Source organism: Xiphias gladius, chromosome 8 (assembly GCF_016859285.1).
Source record: "Xiphias gladius isolate SHS-SW01 ecotype Sanya breed wild chromosome 8, ASM1685928v1, whole genome shotgun sequence".
NCBI classification, from domain to species: Eukaryota; Metazoa; Chordata; class Actinopteri; order Istiophoriformes; family Xiphiidae; genus Xiphias; species Xiphias gladius.
This window is the reverse complement of record NC_053407.1, coordinates 846,768-873,986: the sequence shown is the minus strand read 5'-3', so window position 1 is coordinate 873,986 and position 27,219 is coordinate 846,768. Positions and strand designations below refer to the sequence as shown.

Below are 27,219 nucleotides of genomic sequence, written 5' to 3'. Positions count from 1 at the left end.
CCAGAGGTGGACTTGATGCACGAAGATGTTTGTCTCCATGCATCGCTGCAGCACATTCAACTGAGTCACAGAGGATTTTTCCATCTCCGCCCTCACGCATACCAGACTATGCGGAGCTACTTCTTTCATTCCATTAATGACTTTTCCATGGGATACCATGCATGGCACAGGGAGTGAGTGTGTGTGTGTGTGTGTGTGTGTGTGTGTGTGTGTGTGTGTGTGTGTGTGTGTGCGCGCGTGCGTTTGTCTCTAGAGTGTCATGTGAGCAGGCTGAGGCTGGAAAGATGATGGCATCACTGCACTCCAGTGAGAAAACTCAAGAATGACAAACTCCACCCAGACACAGGAGAGCAGTGAGATTATACTCGTGTTTTTAGAGCTTCACATTTTGTTCCTAAGTCCTGTGGCATGAAGCGCACACTCCTCAAGGTCTAAGAACATCTTCCCAACTTTTCCAGAGTCCTGTCTTTCACACAGAGCTTCTGCCGTCTGTCTGCGGGGCTCTGGTCATTAGTGACTAATGTGAGCGTGAACGAACTAAGTGAATTCAGTGAATTCGACACTGACTCGCTGACAGATCAGCTTTCTGACAGCTCAAACACACAATCCACAGCGGTAAGGGAGGAAGAATCTGGGTGTGTGATGTGTGGGTGAAAGGAGTACCTTCTCCTGTGGAGGGGGGGCTTGGCTCTCTTCACCTCTCCCGACAGGCTCTTGGGCGAGCTGGAAGGAAGGGACAGATGGACTGTTAGTGGAAAGACGTGAGGAGAAGTGAGGTGGATTAGTCTTTGTAAGCTAGAGTCTCTGTCAATCAGCTAAACCTGCTCATTTTGGATGCGCTGGTCAGGAAGCACAGCGAAGCAGACATTCATTACAGTAAGAATAAAAGTGTCCAGAAGGAAAACCGCTGCGTCAGGCACGAAACGAGGATGTGGTGCCGTGGTGAGAAGACCTGCTGGTCTACAGCACGCCGCGGTGCTGAAGTGGAAAGTCCTCAGGTCACGATGTGTAGCATGTCTACAGAGCTGCAGCATATTTCTAAAGATTCTGCTGGTCCCGGAGACCACAGGTCCCTGACACCCTGAAGGGAAAGTGGCTCTTGTGTGTCTCTCATATTCCACTGACACACATTTAGAGCTGGCAGCTTGCACCACAACGTTACTCTGGAAGGCAGAGTAGTGCTTCAGGCAGCCGGGGGCTCCAGCTGAAAACCAACGCTGCACTGCTCACACATCCCCAGCTGACTGAAGCGTTTGCCTCGGAAATTTCCTGACCGGTGAAGACTTTCCTGTTTTCCCTCAGAAATTGGAAGGTTCTGCTTTGATGAAGGTCTGTGAAGCCAACACGCGATGAAGAGTCTCATCGGTCAGTGTCAGGTCCAGAGCCGATTCTGCCACACCTTCATCTCATCTTTCAGGGTCACTTTAACAGCTAGATGACTTAACAACGGCCTCGCTCTCTAATCTGCTTTGTGAAACAGCACCGCTGCCCCTCGGCTTTCTAAGGTGCAACTGCATTAACGAGCATTCATGTCCCATGATCCCTATAGTTATGTTTGGGGAGGCAGCCGTCGATCCAGGGATTAACAGCTGTGAGGAAACCCTTGAGAACGTTCTGTTCAAGAACACATGACCTTGACTCCCCGTCCCCTCCATGTTTGGACTTAAAAAACATTCAGATGTTGTTTGGGTTTATGACCATGATCAGTGTCTGTTCTTCTGTATAATTATTTATTTCACTGAAACTACCACATGCACTTACACAAACTTTGCTTTTTAATACAGTACAACAGATGCTGAATGTGGACAGACGGAGAGTGCAGTGATACAGCTGAGACAAGCTGAGAGAAGAGACAGACAGAAAACATGGGAGTTGGAGAGCTGAGCCCACAGCTGTTCAGAGAGCAGGGTCAGAGGTCATGGAAGAGTTTTTCCCACCATATTAAACCGGCATGGGGTTTCGTTGCTCTCGCCCTCTGTCCCTGTAGGACAAACATGTTCCTTTGATGGCTCTTCGAGGCCTAACCAGTCCCCCTGTGGTGCTCTGGATTCGAAGTGTCACGAGAACTAGATACTGTACAATGCTAACTCAGAAAGCCTTTCGCGATGCTGACAGCCAGATCGGGATACCTGCGCTGTGTGATGTCGATATCTGCAGCGGCGTTGTTCCTGCCTGGCTCCCAGCTGTGACGACGGAACGGAGACAAGGATCGAATGGAGGCTCGCAAGATGGCAGAGGACAGGGGATTTTCTGGAAGCTGGTCTTTTTTCTCTTCCTCTTCTCCTCCTCCTCCTCCTGGGAGTTAGAACAGAAAGTCACGATACTGTCGTATTACCCTGACTTTTTCAGAACATCATCACCTTCCTTTTTCTAGATAATATGAAAGGGCAATGAATTGTGTGGGTGTGCACTGAAAGACACTAAATAGGAGTTTGTCATCGACGGAGTCTACAGTTTTGATCACAAATGGATCCTGAGTGCTAAACTGACAACTTCTGATTGGTTTTTTGATTTTGATAAGATTGAACTTTATACATCTCTAACGCCTATATACACAGTATCCTTGCTATGTATGCATTTATATTCAAATTAAATAAAAGCAGTAAATGTACATATACATGTTCAATAGAGGGAAGTACGGATGTTACAGATTACAGGTGTAGTCTGGAAAAGAATAAAGAAAAAAGACAAATGAATGGTATGAACTCTCTTTAGGTAAAACATAAGTCACGGTCAGTTTTCCGTTTCCTGCTGTCAGACCTTCTCCTGGCAGGGGAAGCTTAGATTCAATTGTAATTTCACAGGCACTAAGTGAAAAGGATTCTGGGATTTTAGCGCTATAACTTGTATGAGGAACAGACACAGCGACCAAGCTAAATCTTCGCCCACTCACGACATAAAGTTGTCGTAAACCGTGTGCTTTACCTCTGTCCTCGGTTTCTGACTTCCAGGACAGTCTGGAGCTCCGGGTGGCCAAAGCATCAGGTGTGCCAGCTGACCAAGTCCCTTCGCTGGGACTGAGGGCTCCCTGCATCGATGCATCATCTGTGGAGGAGAGGGAGGCACGATCCCCTCTGTCCCTGTGTCTAACACAGGGGGGAGGGTCGGGCTAGAGAGGAAAAGAAGACATAAGAGAGGAAGTCTGGTCAACAAGTCCAAAAAAAAAAAAAAAAGAATAAAATCCTCTTGTAAAAACTTGAACAAACATTCTGCGAGTCTGCAGTGAATCAACAGAAAACATGCTGAAGTCATGATAGACAGTCCTGTCCATATTTACTATATTAGTGAGGATTTCCCAGAAACTCAAAGTGCTTACTACGCGTTCAGTTTCGCTTAGTCTGGCATAGCCAGACCTCTCTCGATAGCGCTGTGGTAGTGCTGGAGAATTGTCTGGCTGCACCCATTACCAACCTGTTATAGGGGAAAACAATGCTCTGGCTTGTTTGCGTTTCTTTATACCAATCACAATCGTTGTCTCGGGTGGCACTGAGCTCAGGATGCAGCTGTGGTGCCCCTGCAAAATAGTTTTGGCTGAACATTTGCATTGGGGGAGGTGATCACTGTCATTAGTCATCACTGCCAATGGCTAAATTCCTGCAAAGAAAACGCCCCAAAAAACAAAGACGTGTGTCAACTGTGTGATTGCACGATCCAAATCTTCATCAAAACTTGCCATTTTCAGTGCGTAGGTTGCTAGCTCGGAGGTCGCTGTTGTTTCCATTAGCGAAGGGGATTTTCACAACGGTAACAGGCCAGAAGGGGAGCAGAATTCCCCGTGAGACATGCAGCCAATGCCAGGCATACCCACAGTCTGCAGCCAGTGAGTCAGACTAAGTTTCCCCAAACACCAAAGTCCTCATCCTAAACTAACCCTGTATGGGAGTGAAGATCATCTCACTATCCCCAAAGGGGCATTTGGTTTTCATAAGACTCAAGTACTCCACAGTAACAGTAACACACATCCTGTACACTGCCACCCCTACAACCCCTCCTATTGTTGTCCAAATCCCATCATTTTATTTCAAATGTTGAGTACTGGAGTCGGATCGTAAAGTGATTTCAACGGATCCCGCAAGACCAGGTTCTGGCAGAACAGCGGACAAATATAGCCCAGCCACATGTCGTCTCTGGAATTGCAGGATTATGGGAGAACTCAGTGGAAACAACCTCTTCCAGAACATGTGAGTCATACTGAGCTGCACTGATCACGCTCTGAACAAACTAAGCAACTGAAAACTGCTTCTTTGTACCACAGAAGGAACCTTTATGGTTCTCGTAAAAGTTCTCTGTAGCACTATGCCCACACATTTGAGACACTTTCTGGCATTATGAAGGAACTTTCGCAAAGGTAAAACTGTTCCATATCAATGCTCATCCTTTCTCTAGTGTAAGGACTATTTGGTCTAGAGCTACACCCTTCGGTTCCACTTATCATCCTTGTTATTCAGGCCATTATGACCCAGTGTCCCTGCACAGTGTGGAACAGCCAGTCAACTGGTTTTCCTCTGGTCCCTGCCAAGCTGCAGAGGGGAGAGTGTTTCCCAGTCTGTTACATAACACTCCGTTTCACCAGAGGTTTTCCTCTCCTGGTTAATTTTAGAAAAATTCAGAGGTAGAAACCTGCAGCAGCATGTTTATTTCTGAGCCTGACGGGAGCAGAGAATGTTTTGAGTGCCGGCTGCTGTGCTGGCGTAAAACCGCCTCACGCCAGTGTTTGTGTGTTTTGGGGGGTTTCGTACCTTTTTAAAGACAATGTCATCCAGCTCAGGATTGACTTTCAGACTGTCACTGTCTCTGTGCAACACACACACAGACAAACACTCCTCTCTGTCTGGATGGATGTCTGAAAGAAAAAGAGGAAGAGAGCGAAGCGGGGAGAGAACACAGAGACAAAAAGACCTGGGTAAGTGATCTAGGTAGGAATGTGAATGACTGTTTCCCTTGTTGAGTAAGTGAAAGGTGTAACGTCTTGTTCTTGAACAGAATAGGTCAGACAGTAACATGTCTGAGCACGTAGCATATTGCAGTGCTGGGTTGCAATCCACCGAGACAGGAAGCTGACCTCATGTGCGTGTGTGTGTGTAAGAACCAGTCAGCAGGCCTATTGAACATAATGTCATCTGTTACATGGTTACCTCACTGCTGTGAACTGAGAAGACATCCTAAATAAATATCATTACACAAAACCACAGAAGCTGAGCATCAGTGTTCAGACAAACTTGTTTCAGGAATTCACACCGTAGGAGGTGGTGTATCCATCTGTCCAGGGCTAAAATCAAATTGGGTTTTTTTTTTTTTTTTAATGTAGGCTAGGTTTGCTGAAGACCGGTGCATGAATTTGACTTTCTATCCTTTTATTAATGTATATATCAATTACTAATTGCACCATGGCCACAGAAAATGGCTGCAGTAATACAGAGAGCGGGCTCAAACATAACCTCTATCAACAGTGTGACACAGTTCTAAATCAGTGAAGAGCAGCTAAAGTCAGCAGTCTGACTTTAAGTGGTTTCAGACTCTGGGTGCTCTGTATTCATGAAGCTGTTCAGCTGTGCTGGTGTGGTGTTTTGGTGACTTGATGTGTGTCCCAGTGTGAAGACGGGGCAGGAGAGGGTATGTAATCCAGTGACGCACTGCAATTTTAGTGTAAAGATTGACTGTGACTTTGTGCTGTCTGTCGCCTGCCTGCTAGGAGCAGGTCAACAGGACCTTATGCATGGTGCACCAGTGTTCTGTAATATTCTCCTCAATTTATCTGATTAAAAAAACCCACAATGTGTTTTAAAATGAAAATCAAATAACCCCCGTCTCTGTTTTTTTTAATACCCATTTCTGAAAGGAAAATCGAATGACCAAGAGATAAAACGAATGACCTAGCCACATTATACTGTAGAAAAGGCAAACGTCACATTTTACCGTAGAAAAGTCAAACGCCACATATAAACTGTGCTGAAACCACTTTAACGCTATGTTCTCTTATTCTTGATAATCATTATGAGTTCATGTACTGATTACTAATCCAAGTGCATGCATGATTAATTTAGTATAGCCATTTGTGTGTACGGCCTGTTCTTGGCTCACTTTTATTCAAAAAAATTAATGTAATAGACTGATCAAATTGACCCCATCCCAGCAAATGTTTGACTTTATGTTGATGTTCTGTTGTCAGACACAGTACGTATGTGTACTCTGTAGTGTACTCTGTCAAACCTCTTCTCAAATATTGTTCCAGCATCTGCCCCAAATTACTTAATGCAGATATGTAAACCCACGAAAATGGCTCATTTCAGTGAATTCTAACAGACTTTACAGACAAAATGCCACAAAGTTTCGGGTGAGACTAGTTTACACACTTTGTTAAGCTGTGTGCAGCCTTGAAATATACCAGTTACTCACACTCTCCTCACATGTGTTACAGGGGGACCACTGACAGCATATTGAGATGTAAAGATCAGTTAGCTTCACATCAATGATTTCTCCCGCATACTGAGACATAAACAGTCTTACCTCCACATGGTGTTACTGTGCTGGGTTGAGGGCAGGGCTGGACAGGGTAGAAAACATCCCTCTCTCTCTGGATCTAACAGAGAAGGAAAGAGAGGAAGGAAAAGGAAGACTCATTGTTTGATGAACAGAAAACGGGGACATCAAAATGAAGGTAATTTCACTGTTTGGAGGACTTGACATGTTGTTAAAGGCATCTTCATAGCACCATGTTTAGGTTTTTCTGTTGTGGTACGAGCTACTATGCAGAACTCTTCACACACTCGCACACACTGAATCCACATGAGACTGTTGAAAACACACTCCCACACACACAAGCACTGTGTGTGTCTGTGTGTGTCTCACATGTTTGAGCTATAGTGTGAGCATACCAACATGTACCAGAAGAGCCACACACACACCAATACACACTCTTGGGTCACAAGCATATGATTGTTGCACCCCTGCAACCAGACAGAGCCAGTCCAGTGTAAAGTGAGAGAGATGTAGGAGGGGTTCTCTATGAGATGTCTGTTCCTCTCTCACACACACACACACACACACACACACACACACACACACACACACACACACACACACACACACACACACACACACACACACACACACACACACAGAAAAAGACAGAGGCTCTCTTCTGTAGTTTCATCCAAGGCAGACAGCCACAATATTCTGCAGTTGATCAACAGCCCAACTGCTTGGAGCACTCATCTTCACCCTCTGACTCCTGCATTTGTGTGAAACAAAGGGGAATCCCAATTAAACCACATCCTTTGTCAAAAGGCAGTTAAGCTCCACCAACCAGCACAGATTTCTCAGCGGTCCAGTTACTGTACTGTAGCACCGAGGTACGCTTTTATCTCATCACAGATACGTTAAATTGGTATCTACTCCGTCTGCTTGAAACTTAGTGTATAGTTCTCTGAGAAATGTATGTTATATATACCCTTTGCTGAGTATTTTATACACCTGGAAAATAAAACAGGATGGGGCTAAGTGATGACAGCAGGTATTGGAGGTGTAAGAGAACACAAGGCATTCTCCTTCATGCTCTTTAGCACTGCTATGGAAGATAGTCTGGTAATTCATATTCCAAAGCGCCCTGAGTTCAGTTTACTGTGTGGTTTCTTTAATGTACCTGGACTGAATCACATACAGGTGAATCAGTGATTGGTCCTCAGAGCAAGCAAGAGGATTAGATTTATTAATTACACTAACATCATACTATATGAGATAAAAAATTAAAATCATAAATGAATATGGAATAAGGACTGAATGATACAGATGGGTGACATAAGGAAAACACAACACAAAGTGTCTCAGTAAGATGTTGGGCCACCACGAGCCTCCAGAACAGCTTCAATGCTCCTTGGCACTGATTCTACAAGTCACTGGACTCCACTGGAGGGAAGAACATCATTTTTTCAAAAGATGTTCCCTCATTTGGTGTTTCGATGATGGTGGTGGAGAGGTTTGTCTAACACGTCAGTCCAAAACCTACCATAGATGTTCATCTGAGTTGAGATCTGGTGACTGAAAAGGTCACAGCACATGACTCACATCATTTTCATGCTCATCAAACCATTCAGTGAGCTCTCGTGCCCTATGGATGGGACACTGTCATCCTGTTTCTCCACTCATCAAGTTTTTTCACTCAAGTTTTTCATTTAATTTGTCACCCGTCTGTACATCCTAAGATGCGATAGGACACTCCTCTGTTAAGCTCCTGAGGTCATCGGGTGTTTCGGTTCTTTCAACATCTACATTCTACATTCTCGCTAAGGCAACCCTGCCAGGGTTGATTAAACCCAGGCTTGTGTCCCAGCAGCATTGGCCAATGGATCACTCCTGCTGATCGAAAGCCATCTGGAGATCTTCTCTGCAGCCTCCATGGTGGACTTGATGGCTTTCCTTTTTGCAGTCCCAGTGATGCGTAGTAGGGTGTAGACCTTGCAAAGTGAGTGGCCTGCAAAGCCTCTACAGCCCACTTCAGCCTTCTAGCCTCTCATCCGGCACTGCTCCACCAGCTCCTGCTGCTTGGACCACTTCCGCTCAATTGCCCCTCCATACCGTCCTCCCAGGGGGTGGTGAGCTCTATAAAGAGCTTGGACCATGAACTTCTGGGTTCTGCCTGCCAGGTATCAGTACAGGATATCTTCTTCTCCATTGCACCCTCCCACCTTGGCTGTGCTCCCTGCTGCTGCATGCCCACCATCCTGCTGGTCCTCTCCTCCTCAACAGCTGCCCACACCCCCTCCAGGACTAGATTGTCGCCGTTCTTGCCATGTTCCTTTTCGTAGCGAAGTAATGGGATGGCTCCCAACCCTGCTCGTCCAGTTAACACTGTGCCCACCACACACCCAATGTCTCAGCCGAGACTCTGCTATATCCAGGCCTTCCTGTGCTCTCCACTTTCTGCCTGTCTGCACCTTAATGCCAGCTGACACCACTCCAGAGTCCTTGGAGTCCCAATAGAGCAGTGCCTCTCTTATGGGAGAATCCCTGAACGCCTCATCGTGGCTGCTCAGCTGCCTTGACCACCATGTTCATGGCAAGGGCAAAGAGAATAACTGAATTGGTGTACCCAGTTATAATCCCCTTTTTGAGCCAGTGCTAATCTTAGGTTGTATTCCTAGAAGTTACTCTGATCTAAAACTTCCCGTAGTAGTTTAGGATGAGGCCTTTGATCTTAATGGGTAAATGGTGTTGATCCAGGGTATGCTCAGCCAGCTTGTGAGGTATTGAGCCATATTCATTGGAGAAGTCAAGCCAAAGCACAACTAGGTCTCCATTCGCTTCATGTGTTTCTCTGTTCAGCTGGGTGACAACTCCAATGTGTTCTAGGTACCTTGGACACTGAAGAAGATCTTTCCCTTATTCTGAGATGCGAAATGGATCTGAACTGCTCCAACTTGGTTGAGTTCTCTTCCTTGGGTATCCAGGCGTCCTTCACCTGCCTCCACTTGTCCTTTACAGTTCCTCCACGCCAAATCACTCGCAGCGAGCTCTGGGTAGCGCTTGGACACCTTACAGGGTACTCCACTGGGTCCTGGAGTGGGGTTGGCTCTGGCCACAGTAACCACCTCCCGGACTTCTTTCCAGGTGGGCTGTCTGGTGTTCAACTCCACCACGGGAGATGGTATGTCCAAAAGGGCTCTGAGGGGCCCTAACTTTTGCTCTCAGTTAGGGTCATTCAGACTGTGTGCAGGAAGTGTTCTACCTGTTCCTTTGAGCAGGCAAGACAGCCGCTGTGCTTCTGCCCTAACAGCTGCTTTGTCAATCCAAATTGATCAGCTATAAACACTGTTTGCTTCCTGGCTCTCTCTCTCCTCCGTCTCTCGCCATTCTGCTCTGTGCCTGGTCCTGAGCTTCTTCCAGATGATGTTACAGAGCTCAGCTAGTAGCGGATTTGTGTTATTGTTCGTTAATTTTCAGTGATGCTTATAGTTAAAAATGTACCATTAAAAGTGCTTTTGATTAGTTGAGCTTTATTCATTTAGGCCTAAGAGATCAAGATCTATCTTGCACCAATGAATATGTGCAGTACATACACAGAATCGGTCTGGAAGCTGGAGAAGGCCTAGTTAGTCTGTGGGGGGATACTGGATGGTTTCATCCGCATAAAAATGGACATTATAATGTTCGTTTGGAAAATAAATCTTATTCATGTAAAAAGTAAACAGCAGGGGGTCTAATATTGATCCTTGAGGGACACCTTTATCATCCACCTGAGGACTTGATTTGAAACAATCCCAAACAGTCTGAACTGTACCAGAAAGATCTGGGGTAGACCAGATGTAGGCACAAAAATCAAAACCCACAGAAAGCATATTATTCAATTTAATTTAATTATTATGATCAGGAACATGAAAAGCCTTGGACACATCTACAGAGTGCAGCACAGTGTTGCATTTTATCATGTGAGCTAACAGTGCAATCCACAACAGCACTACTGTGAGCAGGTCTTAATCCTGACTTCTTGGATAGAAAAGCACTACCCTGAACCACAAAGACATGCAGCTGAATGATCAGTGGTTTTAGGATCTTAAACAGACAGGACAGCTTAAATATGCAGTACAGTAGGCCAGTAGTTTAGGTTACAAGTGTTAGTGTTTATTTTCAACTGTAATATGTTTTATGTTAAAAAATATAATAGCCAATATATGGTTTTGCCATATATCTGCTTTTTTCAGATTTTTCAAAATCTCTTATGTCAGTGTAGTTATGGGTCTCAAAAATCCAGTATTATTTTGGCCTCTACCCATAACACCATGCAAATAGCTTGAGAAAAAAGTGAGGTACCATAAAATCAGTTTGATCTGCTATTAAACAGCAAAAGAAGATATAGAAAAAACAAGATAGCCTTCCACAGTCTTCTTCTGTTGGTCTTTATAAGTAGCTTCTTTTCCATTGCTAGCCTCTGACCATACAATTCACTAATGGCATCCTGCTCCATTGGGAGTTACTGTCATGCTAGCCCTCACACAGTAGCTGTAGTTTTAAAGGGACACTCAGACCTAACCAACCCAAAACAAGAGGGGGGTTAGGAGAGTTAACCGAGACAAGCCACAGTCTTAGACGTAAAAACTGCTGATTGAAATATCTACGTATGTGTTGGATAGTAACAACCTGACGTTTGTTTGAATCAATGGATTTTAAAGTCACCCCACTGGTCTGTTGTGTAACTTCTGTAGGCAGAGCCACGAGTGACCTCATATTTAGTAGTGTGATTGTTAATCAGTGAAGCCAATGGCTCCTTTGTCCCCTCGTCCACTTGTCTCAATGGATCTGTTGTCCTGGCTCCATGTTGTCCTGCTCTGTCTATTATCAACATCCTGCAGACAAGAGAGACCTGCACAAAAGAGCGACTCTCCAACACGGGGGAGACAACAGGCAGCATTTATCAGCCTGCAGCAGCACTGCACATGCTGGATGTCTGTGTGAACACTTGGTCAGCTCTCTTTTTAAGCCTGCACATGAGCATGAATGGAAATGTTTCTGCTATTTCCTGAATCTCCTGCAAACATGTAGCAACAATAGAACATTTTATATTCATCTTGCATTGAGACACTCTTAAAAGATTTTCAGTGGATTTTAGTGGTTAGCTTTGACGAAGTTTCATTTTTGACTTTTGTTGTCGAATACACAGTGTCCTTGAAAACTGTATCCACCTACATATCTGACCCAGGACCCAGCTGAAATTTGCGGGCTGTTTCATGGCTGATGCTTAGTGGATCTTTGGTGGTTATGACACACACAGCTGTGAGGTACACACAGGTCATCTTGCAGTAATCTTTTAGCTTCAGATCCGTCTCACTCATTATAGACACGGGTGTTTGTGTGTGTGTGAAAGGATGGAAGGTCCATAGAGAGTGACCAGGTAAAGTCAAGGAAATCGTCAGCAGCTAACACTGGCCAGGAGCAGTCGGTGAGATGGAGACATGACACAGACACAAGGCTCTAAGGGTTTGAGAAGTGACCCAATCAACAGACATGGAGACCTGGGCCACAACAACAGCTTGAATATTTCCTCTGATGTACACTGAACGCGTGTCTCATCAACAGCTCAGCAGGTCAAAACTGACTAATTCCAGCTTGTATTACACTTCACACACAGAATGGCATCGAATGGCAGCATCCAGCACGGCTGACTGAAACACACCAGAGCACCAAATCCTGCATCGTGACTTTTAAGCTCATCTTCATTGTGTTCCAGGATCATTATATAATCATTCACTTAATCACTGTAGCCACGTGTGCTTGTCTAAACCAACTTCAGACACTGTATTTCCCATGATGCTCTTCAATGCAACTTAAGAAAACGTGCCGGGACTGGTATTCAGCTGCGAACAGAACAGACTGAATGTGCAGAAAGCCTGAGGCTGTACTGCACTTTTAGTATCTCATGTCTCTCACAATCAATTTCTGCCTGCATGATTTTCACATTTTGTAGAAAATTTGGACCTGATTCTGTGACTCTGAGGGACCGACATCAACATATGTAAATGATGTGTATGCTTGGATCATTAAATACAATGTACCTTGTTTTAAAAACTGAACTAAAAAGGAAAAGTCTGGTGATATTCCAGATTTTTAATTTTGTCAAAATCCAAACCAACAGTAAATGTCTCCAGTGTTGCTTGTGTGTATATCAAAACCTGATATACCTGATACATCTGGGCCATACAGCTCCATTGTTTCCAAAAACAACTAATTAAAACACATCAGTGAGTCGCACTGTTGCTTCATCACCATGAACACACACACACACACACTGTAGTTTATTTTGATTTCGTCCCCCACACTCTGTCCTGCTGCCCTGAATACTCACTAGAGCACCAAATTTGGATCAATCCACCGCTGAAGATGGTCCCCAACAAATGTACTGTTTCCTACAGCGATCAGCTCTTTTTAATCACTGAGACTTTTATTTTTTTATTTTAAAAGAAACTAAGTGCATATATTTGAGGTGCTTTAAAGATTTACGTCTTCAGTAAGAGCCAAAGGGCTTGGAGCCCAGTGACACAGGCAGGGTAGGGAGGTCATAAAGTGTTGAGAGATGGATTAACACACGGTTGGTTTGGTTCTAAACATGGGGTTTGATGACAGCAAAGCCAAGATATCAGCCTGATCCATGAAGATTTTCTAAAGAATAGCTTTGCATTTTAGAGTTCAAAGGAAGTGAATGTGAGGCTCAAGCAGTTTTTAGATATTGGTGAGTATTGTCATCCTGGTAGATGTGTTTAGGATTATTGATAAAGATTAGTCCCCAGAATAAACCTACATGTGACTACCAGGAAGTCCGCCTCTGCTACGGTTCAGTCGAAGTATGGACAGGATGGCTGCAGCAATTTACCGATATCTCAACAGAGAGTACGTGTGCAAAGCGAGTACTATATTATACTATGCTAGTAAAAATCTGGTAGTGTGATCTTTACTTTAAGAGTCAGTCATGAGTCATGAGCTTCAGATTCATTAGAGAGGTGGCGACATGTACGGTGAGCAGCTGCCTAAACCCGAAAATCTAAAGTCAGACATGAGAGACCTCAAATAAAGTGCGGGCCTGGTGTTCGAGGAGCAGGGATAAACAGCATGATGACATCTTCCAGATGAACAGAGGATGTGAGCAGCGTGGGAAGCGTCTGCGTCTTTATAGCTGCGCCTTTCTATCTGCATCTTTCTGTCTGCGTCTGTGTATCTGTGTATATCTTTGGACATCTGCGTCTTTGTACATCTGCATCTTTCTATCTGTGTACGTCTGCGTCTTTCTATCTCTATCCAGTAACTGCATCCTTTTTTTTCCAATGTATAGAATGAGCTATGACACAGTAAACATGACTTCCTCCAGAGAAGAGATGTGAATCAACTGAGGAAGAGCACTGAGGAATCAAGTCTTAAAAGGACCTGCAGCCTCCAGCAAACTATTTGTAGATATTATAAGGCTCCCTGATGTGTGGTCTGTTCTGTCAGCCAGAAATGTATTTTGTCCCATTGTCCCTTGGTGTCTTTTCTGTCAGATAGACTGTGAAACTGTTATGCTGCAGCAAGATCCATAACCAGTGTTGTTCAGCTGAGGTACCGAGTGCCATGAGTGGTTTGCGTTCTCCTGGACGGGACTTTGTTGCTCCCTGCAGCATCCCGTCCCATCCTCATGGATCTCTCTCTTTCCGCTGGGCAGAGCTGAGAGCGCCTAAGGGAAGCAAGGAGCCATGTTCGCCAAATGGAAAGCCCCCACTGACTCCATGGCAACATTGTACTTCCTGCTTGCATCACCCAAAGCATGATGGAAATTGTAGTTCCAAAACTCAGAAAATGTTGATCCAAAATAGTGATGATAAAAACAACTGGAGTGAAAAAATCAATTACAAGGACAAATTACTAAGGATCACCCCTGTCCATTCACACACACATATTTACCGGCAACAGGCAGCAAACAAAAAATACTTTGTGTTTCATTAAACTTCGTTTTCAGAAAACTCTTCCACAACTTGAATAGCTCCACAGTACGACTCACATACTGATAATATATGACATGGAGTCACTCTGCTAAGAGCCTAAAGACATATAATGGGAAAGAAAAAAGGTCTAAAGGGTTAATGGACTCCTTCAGGTGTTATAGAACACACACATTTCAAACACGCCTGTCTGCCATCAGATCTGACCTGCTAGACGGCAGATAAAATGACCGTTTCCGTCACTTTTGAAATCTTTGGTTCCTAAAAGCCAAAATGCAGCAGAAACATTTTTGGTCGGATGCATTTGAATCATCACTGCAAAGTCAGTGTTGCTTTTAAGGTCTCTCTCACACACACGCACGCACACCCTCCTACCTTAATCAACACCACATCCACGGTGGTCTCTCCTTTGGCACAGAAGCTGTACCTCCGCCTGTGTCTCTCATACATGCTGCATCGACGTGTTAACACACACGCTGTGTATGAACCATTCTGCAAGTTAAAACCTCCACTATCACACCTCTCTCTCTCTCTTCACTGCAACTCTGTCAGAAAAACAAATAACGTGAACGGTGGAGGGTGGAGTTCCCAGGAGAAAAAAAAAGGTCCAACTGGCAGTTTGCAGAGTTGCAGGCTGCTGATTTTTCTTGCCAGCGAAGGAGGAAAAAAAAGCCACAAATCAGATGAACCTCAACACGTTTGTGCCACCAACAGTCTACAGAAGAAGAGAGACACGTGCTGAAACAAAGGTCCACATTCTGATGTGTAATCCGGTAAAGTCTATGGATCCTTCTCAGTGCAGTTTGGGCTGGAAAATGAGCCTCGCTGCCCACATCTGTTCAGAAGAGCAGCCCCTCCCTCCCTCCATCCCTCCTTCCCACTCTGTCTTCCTTTTTCCTTCAGGCCCTCCATTCCTCCCTCCCTCCCTTCCTCCCTCTCACACACACACTCCACCCATCACATCTGTCCTTTACTTTGAAACAAACTCCCTCTCATCTATTTGCTCCCTTACAGCTCAGGGACAATGGAGCTCTCTCTGATGAGTCCCTCTGCACCCTGACGGCTAGAGAGAAGACGTTCTGCCTGCTGGAAGATTAAAAAAGAAGCTGCTACGGTGACATCTCCACACGGAGATCTTTAGGACTCTGTTCTTCTAACAGTGGTACGGTAATTATACAGGTTTCATTTATAATCTACCGTTACACCCACACGCCTCATCAGAGCAGACTCACCGCTCTGATTCATCCGTGCTGGATTCTGTTTCCTGCTCAGTTCCCACGACCGCAGCAGGTAGAACTGGCATTTTCATGCCAACAGAGAGCGTGTGGTGTAGGTGGTGGTGGTAGTGATGCGACTCTCTTTATTCACAGCCTTATGAAACGCTCACTGTCTCTGGGTCATACATCTATATTGTCAGGATGCGTTAAGAGTCCGAAAGAAGGAAAACAGACGTGGTCTTTGAATGCATTTAGTGTCAAAGCAGTGACCACCGGTCCACAGTTTGGTCCACACTGACTGTGAAGAGCTCAGTATGTTAGCAGCTGTAACAGAGTGGTACTCTGTATTTCTGTCGTTTCTTTTTATTGTTGTTAAGTCTAAGTTGCACTCTATGTAAATTATGAACAGAGCTCCACACGTGAGCGTAACCACTCAGAGTAAACCTGTCCTACGCTCAGCACAGTACGCTCTGTGTGCGAAGCCGCTGTCGATTAGTTCCATCTGTAACCAATCCGCGGCGCTCAAACACTGCAATTACCATGGCAACGGCTGTACACCATCCAACTGTGACGCACAGAAAGAGAGACAGTCAGACAGACACACATCTGGAAGTAGTTACAGCTGCCCTGACCACAAGGGGGCAGCAAAGGACGCACAAAGACCCCCCCCCACGCAGAAGCACAACGGGCTGGAGCGAGCAGGTGAGTGCATCACTGTCAGAGTGCATGCTTCGCTTCTCACTGGGCATATTCTCCTCTCGGTGAGGGCAACACCCTCCGCGTGGCCAATGTTAGTTATTTCTGAGCCGGAACCTAAGTCACCGCAGCAACCAGCAGTTAACAAGAGCTGCGACACACTGAAACTCGGACAAGTTTTAAAAGACGCCGGTGTGCCTTCGTTTCTTTCTCACCCAGTCATACTTAAGAGGAGTGATGAGTGTGTGCCTAATGTTCAGACATCACACACTTACAACGGCTTGTACCAAACCTGGATCTGTTTGAACTCCTCATCCAATCTGATCAGGTTCATCAATATTTACCGGGAAGAAAAGTTACACGTGTATGTGTGTGTGTGTGTGTGTATACACACACACACACACACACACACACACACACACACACACACACACACACAAATATACATAAATACTGATATACTCTGCCATCTGTCATTTCCACCAGTGAGAGCGACGGAGAGCATCACCTGAGAGAGAGAAGCTCGCTGCCTTCACCATTACCCCGGGCTGACTGACACTGAACGGAAACACACACCGCAGACAAACAGTCTTCACGCAGAGTGCAAGTCTACACTGTGAGACACTGTCTCTAAATGTCCGACGTTTACTCATCAGACCACATTCACACTGACGTATCTGCAATAAAATAATATCAGCCTGGCTCATTTATCGCTCTACCTCTGTTTTTGACATGTCTTTGCAGTTAAAAAAGAGTGAGGCCAAGTTAACGATGAGATCTGTCAGTGTCCGCCGTTAACAAACCTGTTCATTTAGCCAAACGGGAACCAGATCCAACATGGAAACCAGCCCTAGTTAGACTCTTCTCAAAGGTCCATCTCCATTCGATAATACATGATATGATTTTACATCGCTACAGAGGTGTAACATGGAGGAGAATGATATCTGAATGTAATGGGTTATATTCTTAATTTACATGCAGCCTTGAATTCATGTTCCACTATAACATTGGCAGATACAAAAAAAAAAAGAAAAAAAAGAAAGAAAAAAAAATTCACACCTTACCTATAAAGTAATTCAACCAGTGAATCACATTTATGGATCAAACAAAGGCTTGAAGCTTCAGATTGTCTGACACTGTATCTTGTCCACATTGCAGCACAGTTATCTCATGTTATTTATCTGTAATGCCACTTTGGAAACTTCATGCAGCGTTTCCTGTGGTAAATGGCTCAGTCACATTTACTTCAAGTCTTCTGATGGAGAATCATTAGAGAATAAAACGATTTCTCGCTTTGCTTCTGTCATCTCTGCTGCCGATTCGCCTCTTCCTTCCTCCCCTCTCTGTCTGCTGTCTGACATTGCGTCATATAACTCAACCAAACCAAGACACACACACACACACACACACACAGACACAGTAAGGTCCAGGGCTGCGGTTCCCATAGCTCCTACTGTGACCCGCTGCTCCAGGAAACCGACTATTGCGTCATTAGGACACACTGGAGAAGGATTTATATGGTTTCATAGTTGACCTTGGTCTGGTCTAGTCTGGCCTGGTCCTGCCCGGCCTGGTCCGGTCCGACTCCCGAAGGCTGTGAGGACGTGCGTACAGCTAACTGTAGAAAGGCGTGTGCAGGTAGAACCATGGGACCTGAGAGCTCCTACCTGGACCCTATCTTCAGGCCAGTTTCCACAGCTGTTTATTGGGTTTGTTTGCACGGCAGCCTGGTTCGGTGCCCTCCTTCCCAGCTCTGGGATCTCTGACATTTGAACCAGTTCGCTCTGGTGGTGTGTGCTTCAGAGGAAGTGCTTGTTAGATCATCTAACGGCATTTGACGGCTTTTTAAACTTCACATTCACACCCGGCCAGCGGCTTCACGCAGTGATTGGTCAGCTGTGTGTAGGTGAGAACGTAGGCAGGGCTTGAACCTCTCTCTCAGCTCTAAAACGTACTTTCAGCCTACAGCACTTTGAAGGACTCTGAGGTGTGTGAATATTGTGTTGTATCGTAGCCGTCTGGGGCCTGAAGCCTTCAGTATATCAGAGTATTAACTCACCTGCAGAGTGTGTGCGCCGTCTGAGTCTCTCCTGGTCTGGTCAGACTCTTCCTGTGCTGCCGGGAACGGTTCTGCTTCTGTAGAGGACATCATCACGTTAGAGTTCAGTTCATTTGAATTACCTATGAAGAAGCATCTGTGAGCTGCCTTATTATCCATAAAGAAGACAAAGAGTTGATGAGATGAAATATTGTTGATACATCAAAGAAAACAAACACACACAGGTTAAACGGATGAAAAGTGATTTACCAGTACAACATTTCCAGGTCTACACTCATGTTCATTGCTGCCTCTTTGTCAGTGGATACTGTACTTTCCTACAGGATGGTGGACAAAACACGTGATGGACACAACAGGACATGGCAGGGAAACACGGGCCAATAATTAGTCCTACAACACCCGCATATGCAGTGTGCGTGGTTGTGTTGAGACAGGAAGCCTGCATTTATAGGAACAGCTGAAAGAGAGCACCGTGGACACCTGGATGCAGACTCGAGGTCAGTACAGAGGGTCTGAATGAGCCCTCAGTCAAGTGTTTCAGGTGAAGAGTGCAGTTTTAAACGGTGATGGTTCATGGATTAGATTAAAATGTTCATAATAAAAATTAGACTCAAAAGTTCACAGAGCTTTCTTGTCCACTTATTGATTAATACCTAAAAAGAGACTCCCATGCCCATGGCTCTGTTTGAGTGAGATGAGAGTTTCCACTTCTTACATAGTGATCAGTTTAATAAAAAATACCTTTAAACCTTTAAAACAATCTTGGTGAGGATTATAAGCAGCACCTGAACCAGAAGGATCATCAAACAAATGGGCGTCCCTGCCTTTGTGGAAGGAGGAGATACCGTATGAATCAGACCCATACCTCGCTCGTGAAATGGAAGGTGGCACGAGGCGTCTGAAGAGCCCGAAGTCAGGCGAGTGTTCATTAAGTCACTTGGCTGATTGCGCGCTAGGCTGTGAGTGTCGTCGGAACACTTTTATGTGCTGTCGATGATAGATGTAGTGTAGATAGCGCAGCATACTGTATCTGGCGTTGGCCTGCTGAGTCCACTACGCAGCCACTGCAGACCAACAGCTACGAGCTGAGATGAGGAAACATCAAAATGTCGGGTCACAGATCCGACTTGAACATGATGAGTTTCCTCCTCTCATTGTGAGCCAGCAGGATGAGATGAGTCAGTAATGTTTCTGGTTAAAAAAATTAGGGGGTGAAATGGAAAGCTTTCCCCTGACCCATCCGTCCAGCCTGGAATACACTGGAAAATTACACATACATACAGAGCTGCCACGCTGACTGCCTGCTGTAGGTCATATATGGTAACTGGAACCTATTTTTAGTCTGAAGCTTTGTCTGTCCTCCGCTCACTGCTTTGGCTTTCATTACCGGGAGCATCCGATTCATTCGGATGACTTGCGGTGAATCTGTTAAACAGCTTTTCGGTTCTTCTGCTGCCCGTGTAACGCTGGCCGTGTGCATCTCCTCTGTCATCTTCGCCAGCAGCCACACAAGACCTGCCCTGATAATGTACAAACAGAAGGTTCAAGCTTCGCCGGGAGAGTGCGCAGATCTGGAGAGCAGAGGGTTTGCTGTGATGATCAGTGGGCACGAGATTCTCTTTGTCAGCGTTTGCTTAAAGACCCACCTTTAAAAGACATTCGCACCAACCTCGTCTAAAGGAATATCAACCCTTTGTGTTCATGTAGAGGTCCAGCCTTTCCCGCTTCACTTCAGCTTATTGGGACCTCAGCTTTTTGGTGGAACTGCAGAACGAAAATGTGGATCTCTGACCTCTTCCAAGAAAGCTGCGGTTTAGTTCAATGGACCAAGAAGAAATTCCCTACTAACTACATACACTACTGACCCGATGGACCTTTCTCCGAGCACACAACGGGAAAATCACTGGTGTTACTAGTAACATTAAAGATTACCCAGCTCTGTTCCGAGGTCCCAGGGAAAAGGTCCCTAGGTCTTATCTTCACAGTCTTGGTGAGTCTTCAGTTCTATCAGTTGTAGTTACATTACTCACCAAGTTAACCCAGTGGCATCGCCACGGTGAAGTCTGACGCGTCAAGACTCACAAGGAGTCAGACGATCAGACAGCAGTTTATCCACATTTTCTAAACCCCTCTATCCAGAGGTCAAACCTGAATAGTTGGTAACAATCCCTCAGTGCATCACATTAGGGAGTTCATTTGTTCACTGTCATGGATGTTTAGAACTCACTTTTGTTTTCTCTTCCAGACAAGTTGGTCTGTTTCCAACCTGACGCTCATGTGCTTTCGATGGAGGTCCCTGTGCTCCCACATCTCAACAAATAACTTGATGAGTACAGTGTTATTATTACCGACAGAAAGGATGGACAAAATAACAAAAATAGGATACATGTTGATATGAATGGAATGATTCTTTAAGCCCAGTAAGGCCGAAGGATCCTGCATTTCTGCTGTTCCTCTTCTAAAAAACAGGTGTCGTACGGCATCATTTCTCGTTCTGAGTATGAAGTGAGGTCCTTGTATTGTAGTGCGTCTGTGGTGGGGATGGCATGACAAGCTGTGTAACTGTGTAACTTGCGCCTCAATAAAAACGACAAATGTTATAATTACCATCATTACTAGCACTGAACACAGGCCCAGGTGAGATGCAACAACAGGACCTCAGCAGTGTCGGCCACTGCAGGTCAGTCACTGAGTCACAGCTGTGGCAGGAGGATGATCTGTCCACCCACCCACCGGCTAAAAGAAACTGCTGGAGCCTTTCATTTTCTTTCACTTCTGAGTTTCACTGACACACACTCTATGGTCACATGGGCTGAGTCACACACACACACCCATTTCTCAGCCCACCTCTAGTTTCACTGTCCTCTGCTAAGTCTTGATGACATCATCAGGTTGCCTGGATACAGTGCTCCATACAAACAGTAGAGCCGGATCAACTGTCTCTCACACACACACACACACACACACACACACACACACACACACACACACACACACACACACACACACACACACACACACACACACACACACACACACACACACACACACACACACACAGAGTCCCTGCCCTGTTGCTGACATTATTCCTCTGTGTCTCTCGACTTCCCTCTATTCACTCTGAAGACAAAGCGGCTAAAATATCCAGCCCTGTGAAAATGGAGGGTGAAATTAAAGGGTAAACTAGACTGGCAGGGCTCGTACCTCTGCTGAGGCGAAAAATGCTCGATCTCACAATGTTAAGGAAAGTGAAAAAAATTACCGGATCCACCCCTTGAACCGGATCTGCACCAGAATGTAACTGGTTCTTCCCCGGCCCACGCCCCATCCGTCCACCAAGGCCGGTGGAGGTAATAACTCACACACAGCCCTGACACAAGTAAAAGACCCTACATGGACTAAAGTTTTACAGTGCTACTCCTCCGTGAGGTAGTAAAGAAGAAGACCGAACAATTAATTGTTTTCATATCCCTTGGTATTTGAATGAGTGTCATTTTCCATGTCTGTGAACGTCTAAGCCACTGACCAATGACAGGACCACTACTGCTGTTCTGAGGAGCCAGAGATGTTTTTAATTTGTGAAAAGACCACATAGACTGTGTCTGTTTGTTGTCCCTGACAAGCTAAGTGATAAGTCTGTCTCCAGATAAACCACGTCGTTGATCAAGCAGAGGGACAGTTAGCAGCTTGTCGAGTGAATGACAGACAGCTGGCGGATAGTGAACTCTAGTCAGAATCTTTATATGGTTTTAAACTTAGCACCTTAAAAGTTTTGAATCTGGAGCTACGAGATCCGGGGATGTGAAGTCAGTCATCCTGTCAGTCAGTGAGACTAACGCTGACCTACCAGCAGTCTGTCGCTACGGTCTCACCATTACTAAACGATGAATATAACCACTTTAATGTCCTAATGAATGTTTAATACACCACGGATGTGAGATGTCAGTGAATGTGAGTTAAAGTTAGGCAGGTTTACGAGTGAGTTTATTTCCCCGGGCGGGACCTTAACAACAAGCAATTGCTTTCTCTTCATGTACAGACACAGAGCAATACACAGACCCCCGATACAGGCTTTGAGTCTACACAACATCCAATCATCGCATTTGTCAGAGGAACTGTAATGAGAACATTTCTCGAAGAAAGAGCCTAATGTGGGGGAGGAAGATGGATGGTGGCGAATAAGCAAGTTATGCAAAGAGGCCAGGAAATACTGCTGCGCTGCACTGCTGGAGGGAGCTGCACCGTGATGAGTTTGGACACAGACAGAGGGATGGACGGACAGATAGACATGCTGTAGGCGGGAGAGCAGTTATTTACCTGTGTGGGACGTGTCCTCCACTGGGACCACCTCTTTCTGCGCCTCCTCTTCTCTGTCCCTCTTATCCCTCTCTCTCTGCCTCCACCCATCCAATGTATCCATAGAGTTGGGGTCTTTGGCAGACGCACCCTCCTCCTCATCCGTGTCCACTAGTGACTGGGATGACTGAAATTCACCTGTTTCCACATTCACGGGGGCGGCCGGTTTGTCTGGATCTGGATCAGCCACGGCTGCCAAGTCACAGGGGCCAGCAGGAAGTGTTAGAGGGGGACTCTCCCCCTCACATGGCGTTTTAAGCAGCTGTGGGAGGCTCTCACGCTCTTCAGCCTGACGGTCAGAGTCTGACATATCTGCAACACCTTTATGGCAGCTCTCGCTGTCCTCGGTCTTACACTCTGAGTTTTCTGAACTGTCCCGCTCATGTGTCCGTCCTCCCCCCTCACCCTCAGCAGTTGGAGATTCTACTCGGAGGCTTCCGTCTCTAACCTGCGTCTCTTTGTTTTGAGACTGTGTACCTAAAAGTTGTCCGGCTGTCTCTTTCTGAAGGACAGACTGGTCTTGGGGATTGTCCCCAGACTCACAATCGGGGCCCAATGTGTCAGGAGCCTCTGGATCTTGTCCTGTGTCCATAACAGGACAGGACAGTTGGCTTCCTGTCTGCATGCGACCTTGGCTGTCCACCTCGGCTGCAATGGTGTCACTTGCTTCTGGCGCAGGTTTCACACAAACTTTGTTTTGTGTAGTTGCTGTGTGGATTTCCTCTCTGTGGAGTGGTGGGAGACTGGGAGTGTCTGCAAGCGCTGACAGGTGGAGGGTATCCTGATCTCTGTGCCCTAGCTGTGCTGCTGGCAGCTTTTCTGCCGAGGTTTCACTCTCTGACGTTACAGAGGGGGACTCCTCGGACATGTTAACAGTAGCTGTTCGTTCAGAGGTGAACAGATCAGTGGGCTCAGTGTGTGGATGTTGAAGGGGCAGCTTTTCAGACTCAGCTGGTGTCGATGCCGACAGTCGACGCGTCTCTTTGTTGGTCAGCTGTGTGGACTCAACGTGGCTGAGTAAATGCTCTGCCAGCTGCCCTACTGAATCGGTGAGTGCGTTACCGTCTTGTGCTAATGGTGGATCGTTTGCTGCTTCTTTGCCGGCAGACTGCCGACTCTCTGACTGGCTGCCTGCCGGCCGCTGGTTCAGCTCTACGCTCGCCATGGCTGAGGCTATGGCTACAGTTACGACCGCTACCGCTGTGGCAACCAGCTCTTCGGCGTGGTTCCGCTCTTTTTCACTGTCCAAGGAAGGAAAGTCCTCGTCCTCCACATTTTTCCCTCTCGCTATGGAAGATGACTCCTCGCCATGCACCGGCCCACTGTCCTCTTCTTCACTCCTCCTCTCTCTACTCGTCTCTTTACCCTCTTCCTCCTCACCCACCCACAGCTCATGTCTCTCTTCCTCCTTGTCCTGCTGATCTCGCAGCATCTCAGAGGCCAAACAATGCTCTAAATATTCCCTGGCAGTTGTCTCAGTGCTTCCTTCCCGTCTTTGAAGTGGTGAAAACTGAAGTGCTGTACCTTCACGTGGCAGACCCCTAGCTTGTGTAGAATGCACTGACTCCAGAGATGCTTGTACTGGTTTGTTTGAATCCACAGATTCTAAATGTTGTGTATTCTGTTCAGGAAATGCCACAAGAAACGAGTCCTCTGTGACTTCCGTGGGACCTGAATGTCTGGCAGGAAGTTCCTTTGGACACTTGGATTCCACCAAACCTGTCCGGTCCACAGATGCTACAGCTGCTGTCAGATCCTCATTTTCTGACAAGGCCTTGTACTCCATATTCTCCACTGTTTTTCGGACCAGACTGGCAGCTCCCTTTGATTCCAGCTCTGTAGGGTCAAGTACTTCCTTTCTTACTGGTTGCACGGTTGTAATTTCCTCTCCCTCTGCCTTTCTGGTGTCCAGTTCACTCAAGTCTGAAGCGGTGACGTCAAAATTTGGGTTAAAGTCATCAGGTCCATGAATGTTAATGCTCTCATCCTCTGATGATTCCTTTGTCTCTAACGCCGGTGAAGCTGTGGCCTCCGTCAGATCTGGTCTTTCATGGTCTGCGGGACTAGTATAACTAGACTCTGAGGCTGTAACGTCACAGTCAGGTCCATGAGCTTCCCTGGTCTGGCTCTCTGTCTGGCTGGGCAGATGCATGACGTCCTCGTTAGCCCCCTCTCTCCAGGCTGGCTCAGAAGCTGTGGCAGACTGGACGTGTGCCCTTCCTGTTTGATCCTTGGCTTCTGACTCTGTCTCTGTATGAGGGCTCAGGCTTGTCGCTTGTTCTCTGGGTGGCTGAGTCTCACTCTGACTCTGAGACTCAATACTGGAGCTGGAGCTAAGCTTGGCCTCACTGCCTCCTCTCCTCCCCCTCTTCTTCCTCCTCTTTTTCCTGCCCTTTGCTCCTTCGCTCCCTGATTTCTCTTCTCCTCTCTCTTCGATATCTGCTGTTTCAGAGCTCTGTCTGCTGTAAGTGGTCTCCGTGTTACTGAACTCCTCTCTGACTCCCTCCAGTCCTCCCTCCTTCCAATCTAGCCCTACTTCCTCCTCTCGCTGTGATCCGTGTACTTCCCGTCTTTGTGCGGCCGGCCCATGTGACAGTGCTGGCTGTGCTCCAGCAGCATGTGGCTGACTCAGAGCTGCACACTGTTGATGCGAACTAAGACCTTGTCCTAACAGCAGTGGAGGACTTAGACCAGAAGCTTGGGGTGAGCTCAGATCATATTGTGCCTGCTCCAGCTGTTCACGTTTTCTCTCATCCATTTTGTCACTGTCGTACCAAACCGACTGGGAGTGCGTTTCCTTTCTGGTGGGGTCTTCGCTGGCACCCTGGTCCAGGTGTCCATCCTGATACCAGACTGTTTTTGCTAATCTTTCTGGTCCATGTGGTGGTGATCCCCTTCTGCTTCCAATCCAGCCTCCATCCCGCCTCAGCGGTCTCCAGGGTTTTGGTTCTGCATCCGGGGACCTGGGGACGGTCCTGCTGCCGGACTGAGGACTCTTATTTATGAAGTCAAGTTGGCCTGGCTCCTCTGGGTCTGACTGGCTTTCCTGGGGATCCTGGGATTGTTCCTGACCCATGGTTACTGAAAGAAGACAGGATTAGATTAAGGCCTGCAAAGGAAACTGGTTGTTTTCTTTAAAGGAGAACTCTGCTCTATTTCAGCCTGGCTCTTATTCTCATAGTTTTGATCATTGTTTCGATCGGTTACTCACCAAGTTCAAGAAAGCAGGTTGTAAACAAACTAAACACTTCACTAATAATCCCTGACTGCACAGTACACCTTGTGAACCTAACTGCAGTAAGTCAGATAAATCACAGCAGATCCAAGGAGACAGTTGATCAACTGTGCTGTATCTGTAACAGACCTAAAGGATTTCACTCTGAAAGGCTGTTTTCTCTTCTACATGAGTTTGTCTCACCTGGAGGGTTGTTTACAGCCTGTCTGATCGTCTGACTGCTTGTGTTTCCTTTTTCCAGATTAGTTATTTTTTGGCATTTTTGCCTTTATTGGACAGGCATAGTGTGAGAGACAGACAGGAAACACAGGGAGTGAGGGAGTGGTATCACATGCAACAAAGGTCCCTGGCTGGAATGTATAATATATTCCTTAACCACAGGGCTACTAGAGTTTCTTCACCAGTCAGACTAGTTTTTAGAAGGTGATGTTGCAGCGTTCCCAGATTTCAATAAGTAACTCAGTGAATACTTTTTTATTACAGTTAGGACTGATATATGAAAATAAGTTTTAATTAACCCTTTACTGCTGCACTACTCAATATTTTTATGTTAGCAAGAACTATGTGAACTATGAAAAGAGTCGCTCATCTTGACAAACTCGTGGGGAACTGTCAACAGCTTTGGAGTGTTTTAGCATCTTTCAGCTCATTGTTTAACTGTTCTGGTTCACTCTCACTGCTCACATAGCGTCATTTTCAGCCGCAGCAGCAGCAGCTGTGTTCAGAGAAAAAGCTCTAAAAAGCCACTGCCCACTACCTGCTCATCAGCAACCAGCAGACAGACACAGTCAGAGACCAGCTGGTGAACATAGTGGAGCATTTAGAAGCTAAAGAGTCAGATATTTTCCTCAGGAGCTGGTGGAGACCAAAACCAGAGCTAAAAGAGAGGGAACACTGGACTTAGATTCATCAGGTGACAAACATCACTACAGATGAATCATCATGTTGCTCTTTAACAGCTGGACGTGACGTGGTAATGAGCAGCTGTTAACGATTTTCATAACAGATCTAAAAGGTGACACTATGTCAGCTTCTTCCGCTGACTCAAACTGGTCCAACACTCTCAGTTAAAGCAGCTTGAAGTTTGCATTTAGTTTGGTTTTAGTTTAAATAACTAACCTGCTATTGTTCCTATACGTTACACTACATCTATTCTAACACATGTACCTCTCACTGCTGATAAACACCTTGTCTGTG

At 46.0% G+C, this 27,219-nt stretch overlaps 1 protein-coding gene across 4 annotated transcripts in view; it reads right to left on the bottom strand.

The window, feature by feature from the left end:
- The window catches only part of LOC120793489 (A-kinase anchor protein 13-like), a 102,708-nt gene that overhangs the window by 29,423 nt on the left and 46,066 nt on the right, over window positions 1–27,219 (bottom strand). For all 4 annotated transcript variants that reach the window (XM_040133615.1, XM_040133616.1, XM_040133618.1 and 1 more), the window contains exons 10-16: window positions 22,749–25,868; window positions 18,432–18,508; window positions 6,508–6,580; window positions 4,740–4,843; window positions 2,926–3,109; window positions 2,130–2,295; window positions 664–723 (exon numbers count right to left, since the gene is read on the bottom strand). In XM_040133615.1, coding sequence (XP_039989549.1) covers window positions 664–723; window positions 2,130–2,295; window positions 2,926–3,109; window positions 4,740–4,843; window positions 6,508–6,580; window positions 18,432–18,508; window positions 22,749–25,868 — 3,784 coding nt within the window. The remainder of the gene's footprint in view (window positions 1–663; window positions 724–2,129; window positions 2,296–2,925; window positions 3,110–4,739; window positions 4,844–6,507; window positions 6,581–18,431; window positions 18,509–22,748; window positions 25,869–27,219) is intronic.